Here is an 18,902-nt window from a genome sequence, read left to right as displayed (position 1 = left end):
ATTATAAAGGTCAGAGCAGAAATTAATAAAATTGAGACAAAAAACCCAAAGCATCAATAAATAAAAGAATTGGTTCACTGAAAGAAGAAACAAAATAGGCAAATCCTTAGCCAATCTAATCAAAAAAAGAGAGAAAAGACCCAAATCATGCAATTAGAAATGAAAAATGTGAAATCTCAACAGACAAAATAAAAAAGATTATTAACAACTACTTTGCAAACCTGTATGCCAATAAATTGGAGAGTTCAGAAGAAATGGATGGGATTCCTAGATACATACGAATTGCCAAAACTGAACCAAAAAGATTTAAAAACCATGAATAATCAAATAATAGGCAATGAAATTGAAGCAGTACCAATAAAGCTACCAATGAAAGAAAAGCCAAGCTCTGAATGGATTCATGGCTGAGTTCTACAGGAACTTCAGGGAGGATCTAACATCAATACTCCTTAAGGCCTTTGATGAAATTGAAAGGGAAGGAGTGCTCCCAGTCATTTCTGGAATCTAGCATTATTCTGATTCCAAAATTAGACAAGGATCTAGCTAAAAAAGAGAGCTGTAGACCAATCTCTTTATGAAATAGACGCAAAAATCTTCAACAAGATACTGGCAAACACAATGCAACAAATCATTAAAACAACAACACATCATGACCAAGTAGGCTTCATCGCAGGGATACAAGGATGGTTTAACATACACAAATCAATAAATGTAATACATCACAAAAAGAGAAGGAAGGACAAAAATCATATGATCATTTCAGTAGATGTAGAAAAAGCCTCTGGCAAAATCCAACATCGATTCATGATAAAAACAGTAAAAAAATAGGCATGGAAGGATCTTATCTCAATCTGGTAAAATGCATTTATGACAAACCTACTGCCAACATCATATTAAATGAGGAAAAACTGAAAGCTTTTCCTTCTAACTTAGGAACAAGACCAGAGTGTCCACTATCACCACTCCTGTTCAACATAGTACTTAAAATGTTGGGAAGAGCAATTGGGCAAGAAAAGAAATAAAAGGGATATATATATGAAAAAAAAAAGTCAAATTATCATTATTTGCAGGTGACATGATCTTGTACATAGACCCAAAATAGCCACTAAAAGACACTTAGAAGTAATAACCAAATTCAGTAATGTATCAGGATATAAAATTAACACACCTTTCAGCCCTGCCCTTCACTGAAACGTGCCTGCAGCTGCTATATAAATAGCACTCCCCAGTCATTCCTTGGGTTTTAGTCTAGAAGGGCTGCCCCCTGTGTACTGACCCCCCTGTGCACTGACCCCCCTGTGCTGCAGCACAGTCTCTGTTAAAATAAAGACTCACTTTTGTGGTCCTATAAACCTGCCCATGATTTATTTCTTGGATATTTTCTTGGGATTTCCAAAAGTCCTGTAGATTTATTTGGGATTCTTATCCAGAGTAGTGTGGACAGAGCTCTCATCTCAAAAGAAAGAGCAATAAACAGTCAGAGCTGTTAACACTGAAGAGCTCCAGTGACCAGCAGCCAACAAAGACCAGTGGCAGAGACTGGCACCTGGTAGAGTCAACCTACAGTGTACGACACAAGCCAGCCTCAGCAGGTGGTGGCCAGCAGCAGCAGAGACCAGCACTCAGTAGAGTTGATCTATGGTACGCAGCACAAGCCAGCACTGGACAGTGACAGCTGGTGGCAGCAGCGACCAGCAGCTGGCTGTGTCAGCTGTTGGCATTCAGTATTACCTGGTATCATCTGGTAACATCAGAACTGCTCATAGCACTGTACTTTGCTGATTCACAATTTCCATCTGAAGAACCCAGCAGAAGAACCCTAGGATGATTGGCAACAGAAGGGTGTAGGGAAGACAAAGCAGGAAGGACCGAGAAGAAAAAACTGGGCATAGGACAATGCTTGGTATGAGCTGAAGAGAATTTCAGAACCAAAAAAAATCTTTCAAAATAGTCTCTGGGATATCATCTTATTAGGATACTATATAGCCAGTAAGATGATAATCATGTTGATAAGTTTGACATATGAAACATGTACATAAAATATTTTTAACTGCAAAAGAGGAGTTCAAGATACTATAGAAACCTTTATTGCAAATGTGTAAATTATATATATGTATATATGGTATAAAAACGAAGCTTATTGGATATGCAAAACATGTTCAGAGTTCATTGTTAGTTTATTTTTTGGCAAGTATGTGAAATATATATAAAAGAAAACAAGAGTAATACTTTGGGTGTATATATAAATAATAACTTCTACTTCAGTTAATAATAATTTTATAATCAAATATCATTTAACATTAGCTCTGTAGTATAAAGGGTGAAAAACCACATTAAGTACAAACACAAAGATATTTGGCTGTTACCTAGCCATTTTAGATCTGTGGGCAATTTTTGAAATAGAAGAAAACAGTTCTTATTTAAAATCCTTTGTCAACTATTTGAAACTCGAAACAAAATACAGTGCCCTTTTGTCTAGGTACTAGAGGTTTTATGTGCTGAGCAGTGTATTATGATATTTTATTGAGTTAACTCATCAAAACAGATGCTGAAATTCTATTTAAAATGTTTATTTCCTAAATTTTCTTTTACCAGAAGCTGCCAATCTATTTTCCAAGAAATGGCAGTTGTTGCAGGCCCCTGAAACGATCACAAACAAACCAGAGAAACCCAGTACTGCTCTGAGACAGGCGAGCATGCTTTTGGAACTCCAGACCCTTAAAAACTCCTCTAAACAAAACAGAGAACAAACTAAGGAAACACATCTATGGCTTATAAAGCAAAGGTATTAACCTGAATGGGGACTCTGACATAAGAAACACAGGCAAAGTAAACTTCTCATAAATAAAGAAAAACTAATTGATAGGCAAAAGAGAAATTTTAAAGCAAAGAAATTAAATCAACAGATGGTCTTTTAAAAATTTCAAAGATTAAAAAGTATTCCATGTTGTTGAGGGCATTTGAGTACAGGCAGTTCTGACTTCTGCTGGGGGGGATTTTTTTTTTTTGGTACCAGGGATCGAACTCGGGACCTTGCTCTTTCGAGGCAGGTGGCAGCACCACTGAGCTAAATCCCTGGTCCTGAGAGGGATATTTTGATGTAGTTTGTGGATAGTAATTAAGCACCTTAAAATGCACATTAAGCTAGCATTTATGTTTCCAAGAATTTATCATAAGGAAATGTTCTAATAAGTTTTCTTTTCTTTTTCTTTTTTTGTTTTTGTACTGGGGATCAAACTCAGGTCCTTGCGCTTGTGCAGCAGGCAGTGGAACCATTGAGCTAAATCCCCAGCCTGATAAGTTTTCAAGGAATTACAGTACAAAGATATTTGTTGCAACACTATTGATACAGCAAAACAGAAAATTGCTGAAATGCTCATCTTTAAGGAGTTGGTTAAATAAATTATGGTACATGTACTCAATAAAATATAATGATGCACATCTATCTTTATAAGTATATGTTCATGATATATTGTTAAAGTGAAAAGATCAAAACAGTATGTATAATGTGAAATAATTTTAAGTTACTCTAGATGGTAAGATTACTGTTCTTAAATATTTTCTCATTTTTTTGAAAAAAGCAATTTTAAACATAAAAGAATAAAAAAAGATACATGGAATTTTAAACTTATAAACTATATGAACTATAGATTGTTGTTTATATCACAGAAATATTCTCCCAAACTAATTTTTGAAAGGATGATGTTATCTTGGCTAATTAGCCACATGACAGAGTGGAGAAGGAAAAAATACTTTCCACATTTGGCAGCTCATTCAATCCTCACAAATTCTCTGTGAAAGAAATTTTATTTTCTGTGTGGTACAGATTAAGAAACTGAGGCCCAGAGAAGTTATCTAACTTGGCTAAAGATATCAGATGTGATAAATGGGAGAGTTAGGATTCAGCCTCACGTATGATCGTTGGTCTAGAGTCTGGATTCATTACATTGCACGAAGCTTAGTCAGCTATTAATAAGAAATAAAACTCTCTGTGAAATAAAAGCCTGGATCTGGATTTTAAATATTTACCTGCCAACATCAGAAGGAGCTAATTGTTCATAAAATAGAATATACATATAAGTATATGAAGCATTGGAAATGTGGCTCTTTCAAAACTTGAGATATTTAGATTCAGATAAAATGATAGTTTTGAACTTCATGTAGGACACATTTATCCAATGCTGCCTCTTAATAAGGCATAAGAGCATCTACTTACTTCTTGGTGTCCTTGTGGTCCAACATAAAGAATTCCGCTTGGATCATTTCTGGAGTCAGTGTAACTTCTGTACTGTGTTCAGGGAGCTCACTGAAAAGTAATAAGATGTTTAGTAGGAACTGTTTTTCCTTTCCAACATAAAAACAGAATGAAATATTGTGATCATTTAGGAGTTAATGTGTTCCTTGTGGCTTTCAACATTGGTTCCATCTACTTTTGTTGGGACTGTGTTCAGAGAAACAAAAGGTTGATAAATTGCTTTCTACCAGCAAACAATGATAGGAATAGTTATTTATAACCACAGAATGAAAAGCAGCCTTTAAAAATGGGGTCACAGATTTCATATTCTTTTCAAGTGCCTGTGAAGCACTCACCAAAATGGACTGTCTTGGGCTACAAAAATGCCCAAATGATTGAAATCATTCACGTTATGTTCTCTGGCTACAATGCAATGCTATAGAAACCAATAGCAAAGAATAACTAGAAAGTCCACAGTTGCTTTAGAATTAAACAATATACTTCTAAATAGTCTATGGGGAAAGAAATTCAAGGGATCTAGGTCATCTTTCATCTTTTGGTAGTTTTCCCTGGAGCAGAGGTTAGCAAACTTTTTCTATGAAGACTTTTTGGGTCATACAGTCTCTGTTATAGCTACTCAACTCTTTTATTATAGCATGGAAGACTTCATAGAAAATACATAAATGAATGGGTGTGGTGCAATAAAACTTTATTTATAGGCACAGATGGCATGCCAGATTTGGCCATGGGCCATAGTTTGTGGCCTACAGCTTTGTTGTTTAATAGTTAAAGCTGAGTCACTGCCTGTTTGGGCTTCAGCTGGAAAAAGTGGGGAGAAAGAATAAGAGGAGAGACAGACCTCAGCAGTAGACTATCTCATCTGCTTACATCCCATCGGCAAAGGCCTATGGAGAACTTAACTGCAAGGGAGGCTGGGAATTAAGTTTCTAGTTGCAGTGACTCTATGACTTTAGAAAAGGGCAATGAATTTTTAGACAATAGTCATCTCCACCCTACTCAGGTAAAGTGAAATGCTTCCAAGAGGAACAAAGACAACAAAGGTGTTAAAATTTGGAATTGCAATTAGGAACTCTATCCATACAGAAGCAGAGGAGGACGTGGCAGTTTTCTGTTAGGAAAATGCCTTTGAAAATAGCAAAACATTCTTCCAGTCCCATAAGTTGAAAACTGACATTTACTGAGCAGCTGCTATATGTGAATCACTACGCTAGCACTTTGCAACCTCTTTCCATTAGTAGTTTCCTCATCTCTAAACTGGGCATAACAATAAGACCTCATTGTGGGGATTACATGGGACTGCTTGCCAAGCGCTGATACGCATTTAGTGCTTGATAAAAGTTAATTACTGTAATTACCATTCTCATCAGCATCATATTATCCCCTTTAATTCCAACAACATTCTATGAAGGACCATTATTCCCATTTCAAAGATGAGGAAACTGAGTTACAATAATGTGAACTGAATGGAGGAGGCTTGGCTTTGTTTTGGTCTGGCAACTGTCTCTCCAGTGGTCTGAGCCAGGGAAGACTCATTTTTCTGAAGCTGAAGCAAGCGTTGCCATCCTATAGGGCAGCAGCACTCTTAAATAAGGCCCTGATGCAGTGGCTTGAGTGGGAGGCCTTTCAGCCTTCCTTTTCAGATCTGGATTCCAAACTTAGATGCCCAAGGACTGCCAAGTCTCTGTGCATGTGGGCAGGTCTTAGGAGAACTGGATATATGCCTCAGATATTCAGGATTTCACTAACTGACTATTTACATGTAAAAATGTTCTGAAAGCACCAATATGGTATGTGTTTATAAAAGAAAGAAACAGAATGCCATAAATACTTATTTTTGAATATATACTGTGGGAAAGACACTGTAGTCTGGCAAGTAATAAATCATTTCCTTTGATCACAGAGATCTTAATCTAGCCATGAATAGTTCCCAGTGCTTGAGCTACCAGGACTTCTTTGCTCCATCATAATCGATGGTATAATTTAGAATATGAAAATACAGATTTATTAAGGAGGAAAATGAATAAAAAGGCTAAAGAGTACAGATCAGCAAGGATGCTACAGAAGGACAGGTCTCAGATGGACTCAGCTAACCCACCTCCTCCCTCTCTTGCTTGCAGGGATTGGGCCATAATCCCAAAATATCAAAGTCCCTGAAAGCCTAAAATCCTTAAAATCAAAATTCTGAAAATAAAATTCTTGAAAAAAATTTTAAAACTCATTAAAAGACATTTATTTATATTTTAAAAGGGGATTTATTTCTGAGATATACAAAAACATGACAGAACACTTCATAGGCCATTTTGATGGACTATAATAACAGTAATGAACAGCAGCACTGTTGTCTCAGTTGCCTTCATATCCTACCATGCACATAATTATTTTTGAATCACTTAGTAACTTTAATGGCTTCTTCAGGCTGTTGTGACTTTAACTCTTTAAAAGCCCTGAGAGACCAAAAACATATGCTGGAAGAAAGATCACTTCTTTGACAAATGGTGCTGGGAAAATTAGCTAATCACACGCAGAAGATTGAATCTAGATCCATTTCTCTCACCAGGCAGTAAACTAAAATCAAAATGGATAAAAAATCTAAATGTTAAAACAGAAATAACCTGCTGGAAGATTTAAAATAGATAAAACTCTTGAAGACATAAGCATACCCAGACTTCATGAACAGAATCTCAGTTGCACAAGAAATAACGTCCAGAATCAACAAATGGGATCATATCAAATTAAAAAGCTCACAGCAAAAGAAGCAACCAACTAAGTGAAGAGACAACCTACAGAATGGGAAAAATTTTTTGCAAGGTATTCCTCAGAAAGAGAACTAATATCTAGAATAGATAAAGAACTCAAGAAAAAGTAGACTGCTCAAAATAAAAGACCCAATAAAAATGGGCAACTGAAATGAACAGACGCTTCTCAGAAGAAGTACAAATGACTAATAAATACATAAAAATGTTTAACATCACTGACCATTAGAGAAATATAAATTAAAAAAAAAACACTGGGGCTGGGGATTTAGCTCAGTGTTTCTGCTGCCTTCCCTGCAAGCACAAGAACCCGAGTTCAATCCCTGGTACCACAAAACAAAACAAAACACACTGAGATTTTATCTTAATCCAGAAAGAATGCCTATCATCAAGAAATCAAATGAAAACAAATGTTTACAAGGCTGTGGTGAAAGGAAACCCGTCTACATGTTCATGGGGCTGTAAACTACTACCACTATTATGGAAATCAGTATGGAGATTCCTCAAAAAACTAAAACTAGAAATTCCATTTGACCCAGCTATTCTCTTCTAGGTATTAACCAGAAAGACAGACATCATATTACAGTGGCACTTGCATACTCATGTTGGTAGCAGCACAATGCATAGTATCTAAATCTTACAAGTGGCTGTATATGTCCATCAACAAATGAATGGATAAAGAAAGTGTGGTATTTATATATAATGGAGTACTATTCTGCCATAAAAAGGATAAACTTGAATCATTTGTAGGAAAATAGATGCACTTTGGGACCATAATGTTAAGTGAAATAAATCAGACACACAAATTTAAATATTACACAGTTTCTCTTTATGAGAAACTCAAAATATAAATAAAGAGCAAAATCAAAGATATACAATAGGAAACAGGGAGATAAAACTTCTGCAAAAGGGAAGAGGACTAAGAGATGGAAGAAGAAGGGAGGTGGCCGAACCAGCCCGCTGCAGACAGGCAGGTCTGCACACGCCCTACCGACGTCTGGAGTCCCGCAGAACACGCCAAATCAGCCCCCCCCCCCCGGCAACAATCTACTAGACCCCCCCCACTCCTCTGTACAGCCACCTGGTTCCACACTACAAAGACACAGAGGACACTGGACCACCAGACCATGGTACTGAGTCCCGCTGCTCTCGGCCCAGAGGTAGTGGCTTCTGAGCCGCCGTCCCACTGCTCCTGATCCAGAGGAAGGGGCTCTCCAGCCACCACCCCTCCTGCTGCTCCCAGCCCAGAGGAAAGGGCTTTTGGGCAACCTTCTGTCCCGCCGCTCCTGGCCCAGAGGAAGGGGCTTCTGGGCCACCATGCCTCCCACTGCTCCCGGCCCAGAGGTAGGGGCTTCTGAGCCACCATCCCACTGCTCCTGGACCAGAGGAAGGGGCTTCCTGGCCACCATCCCTTCCGCTGCTCCCAGCCCACAGGAAAGGGCTTTTGGGCCAGCATTCCTACTGTTGCTCCCGGCCCCTGTCCCACCTCTCCCAGCTCAGAGGAGGTAATCTGTTCAGGTGCCAACAGCCCCCACCCCAGCTGAAATGAGAAAACACATAAATAAGTCTCAAAACCAGACTTCCAGATCACCTACAGGAACCTCAAAGGGAAATGAGATGGAACACTCTGATACTCAACCACCTGGACCCACTGAACTGGCAACAAAAGGGGATCTGGAAAAAATGAAATCAGAAATAATTTCTCAGGTAACAGGAGAAATTGTGCACCTAGTGCAAGACATGATTAATAAATCTAGAGAGGAGCTCAGGAACATGATGGAATCCCAACATAGGAAACAAATGGAATCCATAAAACAGATGCAAATAGATTTCCAGGACATGAAAAACTCCATTGAAAGTCTACACAGCAGAATGAGCCAATGTGAGGACAGAATTTCAGATATAGAAGATAAGATTGCAATTAGTGACCAGGAAAAGAAAAAATGCTTCAAAATTATAAGGGAACATGAGAAATCAATCCAGCAGCTGCTAGGTGATGCAAAGAAGAATAACATAAGACTGATTGGAGTCAATGAAGAAACAAGAGATAGTGCAGATGACATAAAAAAAATCTCTTCACAGAAATAATGGCAGAAAACTTCCCAAGCAGGGGAAAAGAACTTGACATACAGATAAGTGAGGCATATAGGACTCCAAATAGCCTTGATAAAAAAAAAATACACATAGGCATTTAATTGTTAAGATTCCAGAAACTCAACAGAAGAACAAAGTTCTACAAGCAGTTAGAGAAAAGAAACAAATCCCATAAAAAGGAAAGCTCATCAGAATCACAGCAAACTTGTCAACACAAACCATCAAGGCAAGAAGAGCTTGGAGTGACATATTCCAAGCCCTAAACGAAAACAGCCTCCAACCCAGATTGATGTACCCTGCAAAACTATCTTTCACAATTGATGGAGAAATAAGATACTGTCATGACAAAGAGCACCTTAGGAACTTCGTGAATACCAAACCAGCACTCCAAAGAATTTTACACAATATCCTAGGAACAGACATTGAGAATCACAACCCCAGGAAGCAAAGCAGAATGAACGCATCTGGCATGACAAGAAATTAAATGTAAAGGGGGAGAACTCAACAAAAAGAAAAAGTCATGGCAATTGCAAGTCAATATGTTTCAGTTATAACCATCAATGTTAATGGTCTCAATTCACCAATCAAAAGAAATAGACTGGGAGAATGGGTCAAGAAGCAAAATCCAACAATATGTTGCATGCAAGAAACACACTTAATTCAAAAGGAAACTCATAGACTGAAAGTTAAAGGGTGGAAAATAATACTCCATGTGACAGGAACCTGAAAAAAAGCAGGAGTAGCTATCCTCTTGGCAGATCAAGTAGATTTCAAACCAACACTGATTAAGAGAGATGAAGAAGGACACTACATTCTTATAAAGGGAAGAATCCAAGAGGAAGAGATGACAATCATAAATATCTATGCACCAAACACTAGTGCACCCAACTATATAAAACAAATACTAATGGACATGAAAAGTCATATATGCACTAATACAATTGTAGTGGGGAACCTCAACATCCCACTGTCACAAATAGATAGGTCAACTAGACTAAAAATAAGTAATGAAATAGTAGAACTCAATTGAACTCTTGAACAAATGAACTTAATAGATGTTTATAGAGTCTTCCACCCCACAAAATCAGAATACACATTCTTCTCAGCTGCACATGGGTCATTCTCCAAAATAGACCACATACTCACACACAGAACATGTTTAAGTAAGTGCAAAGGAATTGAAGTTATCCCCTGTATATTATCAGACCATAGTGAGATGAAATTGGAGAGCCATAGCAAAAGAAACTCAAAAAATTTCATACACACGTGGAAACTGAACAATACACTTCTGAATAACCAATAGGTCACAGAGGAAATTAAAGAAGAAATCAGACAGTTCCTTCAATTAAATGACAATGACAATACAACATATTGGAATCTATGGGACACAATGAAACCAGTCTTATCAGGGAAATTCATAGCAGTGAATATGCTTATTAGGAAAACAGAATGAGCCCAATTAAACAACCTGATGCTGCACCTCAAGCTTCTAGAAAAAGAAGAATAGGACAACCCCAGAGCTCATACAAGGGAGGAAATTGTAAAGATCAGAGGAGAAATCAATGCAATGGAGACTAAGAGAATGATACAAAAAATCAGTGAAGCCAAGAGCTGGTTTTTCGAAAGAATCAACAAAATTGACAAACCCTTAGCCAACCTTGTCAGTAAAAGGAAAGAAAAGGCCCAAATCCATGCAATTAGGAATGAAAAGGGTGAAATTACAACAGACCCAGCAGAAATCCAGAGGATCATCAATACCTACTTCCAGAACCTATACGCCAATAAGATGGACAACACAGAAGAAATGGACAGATTCCTAGATACATATGAATCACCAAAGTTGAATGAAGAAGACCTAAAAATTCGGAATAACCCAATATCAACCAATGAAATTGAAAATGTAATTAAAAACTTATCAACTAAGAAAAGCCCGGGCCCTGATGGCTTCACTGCTAAATTCTATAAGACATTTAGAGAGGAACTGCTGCCACTACTGTTTAAAATCTTAAATGAAATTGAAAGGGAAGCAATACTCCCAAATTCATTCCTGGAAGCAAGCATCACCTTGATCCCTAAAGCAGAGAAAGACCCAACTGAAAAGGAGAACTATAGGCCAATCTCACTAATGAACATAGATGCAAAAATCCTTAATAAGATACTGGCAAATACAATGCAGAAGATCATCAAGAAGATCATACACCCTGATCAAGTGGGATTCATCCCAGGGATGCAGGGATGGTTCAATATACGAAAATCAATCAATGTAATGCACTATATCAATACAGCCAAGGACAAAAACATTATGATTATCTCCACAGATGCAGAAAAAGCATTTGACAAAATCCAACATGCATTTATGATAAAAACCCTACAAAAAATTGGAATAGATGGTTTCTACCTCAAACTGATAGAAGCCATCTATGAAAAACCAACAGCCAATATCATACTAAATGGTCAAAAACTGAAATCCTTCACACTAAAATCAGGAACAAGACAAGGATGTTCATTATCACCACTCTTGTTCAATATAGTTCTGGAAACATTAGCCATGGCAGTTAGACAAGAGAAAGAAATAAAAGGAATAAAGATAGGAAATGAAGATGTCAAATTGTCATTATTTGCAGATGACATGATACTCTATATCAAAGACCCCAAGAACTCCACCAAAAGTCTTCTAGACTTAATAACCAAATTCAGTCAAGTAGCTGGATACAAGGTCAACACACAAAAATCAATAGCTTTTCTCTACGCAAATGACAGACTCACTGAGACAGAAATAGGGCAAATAATTCCTTTCACAATAGCATCCAAAAAACTGAAATACCTAGGAATCAACCTAACGAAAGAAATCAAAGGCCTCGTCTCTGAAAACTATGGCACTCTGAAAAGAGAGATTGAAGATGATATCAGAAAATGGACAGACATCCCCTGCTCCTGGGTAGGAAGGATTAATAGAGTGAAAATGGCCATACTTCCAAAACTGCTATATAGATTTAATGCAATTCCAGTTGAGATCCCAGCAGCTTACTTCATGGACCTTGAGAAAACAACCCAAAAATTCATTTGGAACAAGAAGAGACCCAGAATAGCAAAAGCAGTTCTAGGTAACAGACACATGGCAGGGGGTATCACAATCCCCAACCTGCAACTCTACTACAAAGCTACTGTGATAAAAACAGCATGGTACTGGCAAAGAAACAGACCTGAGGACCAGTGGAACAGATTACAAGATGCAGAAACAACGCCAGACAACTCAGCCATCTCATTTTCGATAAAGGAGCCAAACACCCTCACTGGAGGAAAGATAGCCTCTTTAATAAATGGTGCTGGAAAAATTGGGCTTCAACTTGCTAAAGATTAAAACTAGACCTATATCTCTTGCCATGCACTAAACTAAAATCAAAATGGACTAAAGATCTAAATATTAAAATAGAAACTCTGAACCAGTTGGAACAGAGGTTAGGTAGAACTCTTGAAGACATTGGTGTAGGAAAAGATTTTATGAACAAAACCTCAGTTGCCCATGAACTAGCACAAACAATCAACAAATGGGATCTCTTCTTATTAAAAGGCTTCTGCACAGCCAGAGAAACCACCAGCAGTGTGAAGAGACAACCCACAATGTGCGAAAAGATCTTCACCTGCTCTTCCTCAAACAAAGGTCTACTATCTCGAATCCATAAAGAACTCAAAAAGATCAGACCTCCCAAATTTAAAGACCTAATCTGAAAATGGGCATCTGAAATGAACAGACATTTCTCAGACAAAGTAGAAATAGCAAATAAATACAAGAAAAAATGTTCAACATCACTGGTCATTTGAGAGATGTAAATGAAAACAATGCTGAGATTCCACCTGACTCCAGAAAGAATGGCTGCTATCATGAAATCAACCAATAACAAATGCTGGTGGGGCTGTGGGGAAAGAGGAACCCTGCTCCACTGCTGGTGGGAGTGTAGACTGGTGCAACCACTGTGGAAATCAGTATGGAGATACCTCAAAGAACTAGGACTGGAAGTCCCATTTGACCCTGCTATTCCCCTGCTGGGGAGCTTCCCCAAAGAATTAGAAGAGTCATACCACGGTGACATATGTGCACCCATGTTCATAGCAGCACAGCTTGTGATAGCTAAAACTTGGAAACAGCCCAAATGCCCATCAACTGGAAACTGGATAAAGAAAATGTGGTTTTTTAATAAAATGGAGTACTACTCAGCCATAAAAACTGAGAAATTAGAGACATTTATAGCTAAGTGGATGCACATTGAGGCAATACTCTCAAGTGAAATAAATAGGACACACATGTATAAATACCTAATAGTTTCTCTGGTGTGAGAAACTGAAAGTGTAAATAAGGACTAAAATGTATGATAGGTAATGTGAAATAGGAAGAAAAGGGGCAAAGGGAAAGGAAGTGGGAGGGCTAGGGGAAAGGATAGAAGGGAATGGGATTAATATGAGAAAATGGAAAAATAGGAACAAAAGCTTTGTAAATAGGGAGGAATGGAGGGGTGGAAGGGAGGGCTGGGCAAAGGTGAAAAATAAGAACCAAGAGAGATTATGTAAAGGTGCAAATTTCCAATGATGAATGTCATTATATTGTATACCTAAAATGTACCAATGATTAGAATGAATAATTGATGATGCAAAATAGGAAGAAAAGGTCCAAAGGGGTAGGGGTAGTGGGAGGGGCAGGGGAAAGGAAAGAAGGGAAAGGAAAAATGATGAGAAATGGAAAAAATGGAAATAAAGTCTTTGTAAATAGGGAAGGGTGGAGGGCATGAAGGGAGGGCTAGGAATGGGGAACAAATAAGAACCAAGATGCATCATGTAAAGGTACAATTCCCAATGAGAAATGTAATTGTGTTGTATACCTACAATGTACCAATAAAAGAATTTAACAAAAAAAAAAGAAAAAAAAGGGGAGGAAAAAGAGGGGAAAAAGTTGAAAAAGGAATTAAGATGTGTTATGCACATGTACCAACTCTCCACAAGGAGTGAAATCATTATGAAGTATAAAGAGGTACTAATAAAGAAAAACAAATTGAAAAAAGCTCTTGAAATTTCATTCAGCAAAGACCTGCCAATGCAGACTAATGTGCATTTTTAAACTGAAGATTCTGTCGTTGTATTGCCTGATCAGCTGCTCCATATACTTGGTTTTCTAGCCTTCTTCTGTAGTCTTTTTTCATGGGAATTGTGGCTTTCAGGACTTCAGCTTTCTGTATGTCAATATTTGGGGTTTTATTCTTTCAAAACTAATTTTCAGGATTTTAGGCTTTAGGAATTTTGATATTTTGAGACTTCAACATTTGGGATTATGGCATCTGAGATTGTCTTTCTGGATTACAATCCACATAATTGTTTGCAATTTCTGGGCAAATGATTCTGAGAATGAAACATCCTGAAATAAAGAGGAATGTTCCAGAACAACTGGGCGGAGTCCTTGATCCTGTCAGACCAATGTGTCCTGCAATACCTGAGATCAGGCATCCATGTCACTCTGAGGTATAAAGCCAGAATGAAATGCTTGTAGGTCCCTCAGCTGCAATGTGTGTGTGGCATGCACAGATGTGACCACATCCATCCTGGGCAGCTTTCCAGCTGAAGGTGCAGCTCATCCTGAATCCTAAGCTTCTGCTTATCCTCAATTCCTGTCAGTAATAAATCTGCTTTGCCTGACTTGTATAAGTGTTCTGTCACTGGTCTAGACTTAATGAACATTTGCAGATGCCTAAGAAGCAGCAGAATAGGTTGATAAATGAGTTTCCATAATATTCTGAAAAGTGAGAGGAGTTAAATAATGAGAGTTTCATTTATGAAATGAGCATTCATATAAAGACCAGGAAGAATGTATTCAATAGCCTCATCTCAAGTAAAAATGAAGATACATATTTGCCAAATAAATAGAATTTAAACTTATTACTTCAACATAAAGGATGCAGGTTAGTCAGTTTTCTGTCATTGTGACAAAACACCTGAGATATCAATTTAAAAGGAGAAAAAGTTATTTTGGCTTCTGGTTTCAGTCCATGGTTGCTTGTCCTGAATGCTTTGGGTCTATGAGGCATGGTATATCAAGGCAGGAGCACTGACTTTGATTCCTGCTATGAGACTGAATTTGGTTATTAATCTAGTTTTTTTGGTGGAATTTTTGTGCTTTCTATGTAGACATGTCATCTGCAAATAATGATAGTTTAACTTCTTCCTTTCCTATCTTTATTCCTTTTCTTTCTTTCTCTTGTCTAATTGCTCTGGCTAATATTTCCAGAACTTTATTGAATAGGAGTGGTGATAGTGGACATCCTTGTCTTGTTCCTGATTTTAGTGTAAAAGCTTTCAAGTTATGACCATTTAGTAAGATGTTGGCTATTGGTTTGTCATAGATGGTTTTTATCAGATTGAGATAAAGACCATTTATTTCAATTTTCTGTAGTTTTTTAAAAATCATGAATAAGTATTGGACTTTGTCAAATGGTTTTTCTGCATCTATTGAGATGATTTTGTGATTTTGTCCTTAGCTCTTTTGATATGGTGCATTACATTTATTGATTTGCATGTGTTGAATCATTCCTGCATCCCTGGGATGAATGATACTTGGTCATGGTGTATAATCTTCTTGATGATTTGCTGCATTCTGTTTGCCAATATCTTATTGAGAATTTTTGTATGTATGTTTATTAGGGAGATTGGCTTGTAGTTCTCTTTTTTGGTTGGATCCTTCTCTGGTTTTGGTATCAAGGTAATGCTTCTAGGAATGACTTTGGGAGTACTGCTTCTCTTGGAGGAGAAGTGGCATGAGATATTCTCTAAATTTCTTGTAGAATTCACTGTGAAGCCTTCAGGACCTGGGCTTTTCTTTGTTGGCAGGTTTTTGTTTGTTTGTTTGTTTGTTTTTTGGTACTGGGGATCAAACTCGGGACCTTCTGCTTGCGAGGCAGGCAGTGGAACCCCTGAGCTAAATCCCCGGCCCTGTTGGTAGGTTTTTAATTACATCTTCAATTTCATTGACTGATACTGGGTTATTTAGAATTTTTATATCTTCTTGATTCAGCTATGGTAATTCATATGCATCTAGGAAACTGTACATTTCTCCTGTATTTTCCATCTTAGTAGAATAAAGATTCTTGAAGTAGGTATTGTGATCTTCTGGATTTCGGCAGAATCCATTGTGATTTCACCTTTTTCATTCCTAATTGCATGGATTTGAGTCTTTTCTTTCCTTTTTTTGATAAGATTGGCTAAGGGTTTATCAATTTTATTTAATCTTTCAAAGAACCAACTCTTTGATTCATTGATTCTTTGTATTGTTTCCTTAGTCTCAATTGCATTAATTTATGCTCTGATCTTTATAGTTTCCTCACTCCTATGAGCTTTGGGTTTGATTTGTTCTTCTTTTTCTAAAAGTTTGAGGTTCAGCATTAGGTTGTTTATTTGAGCAACTCTGTTTTCCTGATGTGAGTTCACTGCTATAAGTTTCCCTTATAGGACTGCTTTTACTGCCCCCCATTACTTCCAGTATGTAGTTTTGGCATTATCATTTAATTGTAGAAACTGTCCAATTTCTTCTTTAATTTCATCTGGGACCCATTGGTTGTTCAGGAGAGTGTTACTTAATTTCCATATGTTTATGTAGTTTTTGTGGTTTCTTTTGCCATTGATTCCCAGTTTCTTTTCACTATGGTCTGATAATATGCATGGGATAATTTCAATTCCTTTGTATTCACTTAAGCATGTTCTATGAGCTAGTATGTGGAGAATGTCCTATTTTGGAGAATGTCCCATTCTCAACTGAGAAGAATGTGTATTCTGATGTTGTAGGGTGGAACACTCTGTAGACATCTACTAAGTCCAATTGTTCATAAGTTTGGTTCAATTCTGATATCTCTTCGTTGATTTTTTTGTGTAGTTCATCTATTTGTGACAGTGGCGTATAGAGATCCCCCATTATAATTGTGTTAGTGTTTATTTGATTTTTCATGTCTGTTAATATTTGTTTTATAAAGGTGGGTGTGCTGGTAATTTGGTGCATATATATTTATGATTGTTATCTCTTCTTCTTGGAGTTTCCTCTGAACAAGTATGTAGTGGCCTTCTTTGTTTCTTTTGATCAGTCTTGGCTTGAAGATAATTTTGTCTGCAAATAGAATAACTACCCCTGCTTTTTTACATGTTCCTGTCACATGAAATATTGTTTTCTATCCTTTGACTTTCAGTCTATGAATTTTTTTGAGTTAAATGTGTTTCTTGTATGCAACAAATTGTTGAATCTACACTAAAAAATCAATAGCATTCCTGTGCACAAATAACAAGCCCTTTTGAGAGAGAAATTAGGGAAACCATGCCTTTCACAATAGCCTTGAAAAAAATGAAATACTTAAGAATCAATCTAACAAAGGAAGTAAAAGATCTTTACATTGAAAACTACAGTACTCTGAAAAAGAAGATCAAAGAGCCTATCAGAAAATGGAAAGATATCCCTTGCTTGTGGTTAGGAAGAACTAACATAGTAAAAATGGCAATAGTCCCAAAATTCTCACACAGATTTAATGCAATCCCAATCAAAATTTCAATAGCATATCTCACAGAACTATAGAAAACATTCCTAAAATTCATTGGGAACCAGAGGAAACCTAGAATAGTAAAAACAATTCTGGGCAACAAAGGTAAGGCAGAGGGCATTAAAATCCCTAACTTGTATACTACAGAACTACTGTGATAAAAACAATGTAGTACTGGCAAGAAAAAAAAAAACCCACACATGAGGATCAATAGAACAGATTAGAAGATGCAGAAACAACTCCAAATACATTTAGCCACCTTATCTTTGACAAAGGGGCCAAACACCTTCACTGGAAGAAAGATAGCCTCTTTTTTTTTTTAATTAAATTCTTTTATTGGTACATTGTAGGTATACAACACAATTACATTTCTCATTGGGAATTGTACCTTTATATAATGCATCTTGGTTCTTATTTTATCCCCATTCCTAGCCCTCCCTTCATGCCCTCCACCCTTCCCTATTTACAAAGACTTTATTTCCATTTTCTCCATTTCTCATCATTTTTTCCTTTCCCTTCTTTCCTTTCCCCTGCCCCTCCCACTACCCCTACCCCTTTGGACCTTTTATTCGTATTTTACATTATCGATTATTCATTCTAATAATTGGTACATTTTTAGCTCAGTGGTTCCAGTGCCTGCCTCACAAGTGCAAGGTCCTGAGTTCAATCCTCGATACCAAAAAAAAAAAAAAAGAAGTAGCCTCTTTAATAAATGATGCTGAAAAAATTGACTATCTACATGTCAAAGACTAAAACTAGACCCATGTTTCTCACCATGCACTAAACTAAAATCAAAATGGATCAAAGATCTAAATATTGAAACAGAAACACTAAATCTGGTGGAAGATAGAATAGGCAGAACTCTTGAAGACATAAGTGTAGGCAAAGACTTTATGAACAAAACCCTAATCATCCAGGAAATATCACAAAGAATCAACAACTGAGATCTCATCTTATTAAAAAGCTTTTAGCAAAAGAAATGACCAACAGAGTGAAGAGACAACCAACAGAGTGGGAAAACTTTTTGCCAGCTGTTCCTCAGACAAAAGACTAATATCTAGAATATATAAAGAACTGAAAAAAAATCAAATTCCCCAAATGTAAAGGCCCAATCAAAAAATGGGCATCTGAGATGAATACACACTTCTCAGATGAAGTACAAATAGCAAATAAATATATGAAAAAGTGTTCAACATCACTGATCATTGGAGAGATGCAAATTAATACAGCACTGAGATT

At 37.1% G+C, this 18,902-nt stretch overlaps 1 protein-coding gene across 2 annotated transcripts in view; it reads right to left on the bottom strand.

Moving 5' to 3' along the window:
* Cfap221 (cilia and flagella associated protein 221) overlaps nucleotides 1-18,902 on the bottom strand; it is a 159,260-nt gene that overhangs the window by 6,545 nt on the left and 133,813 nt on the right. For both annotated transcript variants that reach the window (XM_087198033.1, XM_087198036.1), the window contains one exon: nucleotides 4,217-4,306. In XM_087198033.1, the coding sequence (XP_087054159.1) occupies nucleotides 4,217-4,306 (90 nt within the window). The remainder of the gene's footprint in view (nucleotides 1-4,216; nucleotides 4,307-18,902) is intronic.

The sequence above is a fragment of the Heterocephalus glaber genome, unplaced genomic scaffold (genome assembly GCF_053883595.1).
Source record: "Heterocephalus glaber isolate CG9 unplaced genomic scaffold, H.glaber_assembly_v1.0 deba00000347, whole genome shotgun sequence".
Lineage (NCBI taxonomy): Eukaryota > Metazoa > Chordata > Mammalia > Rodentia > Bathyergidae > Heterocephalus > Heterocephalus glaber.
Note: the sequence above shows the minus strand (reverse complement) of the source record. Positions and strands in the feature narration are given on the sequence as shown.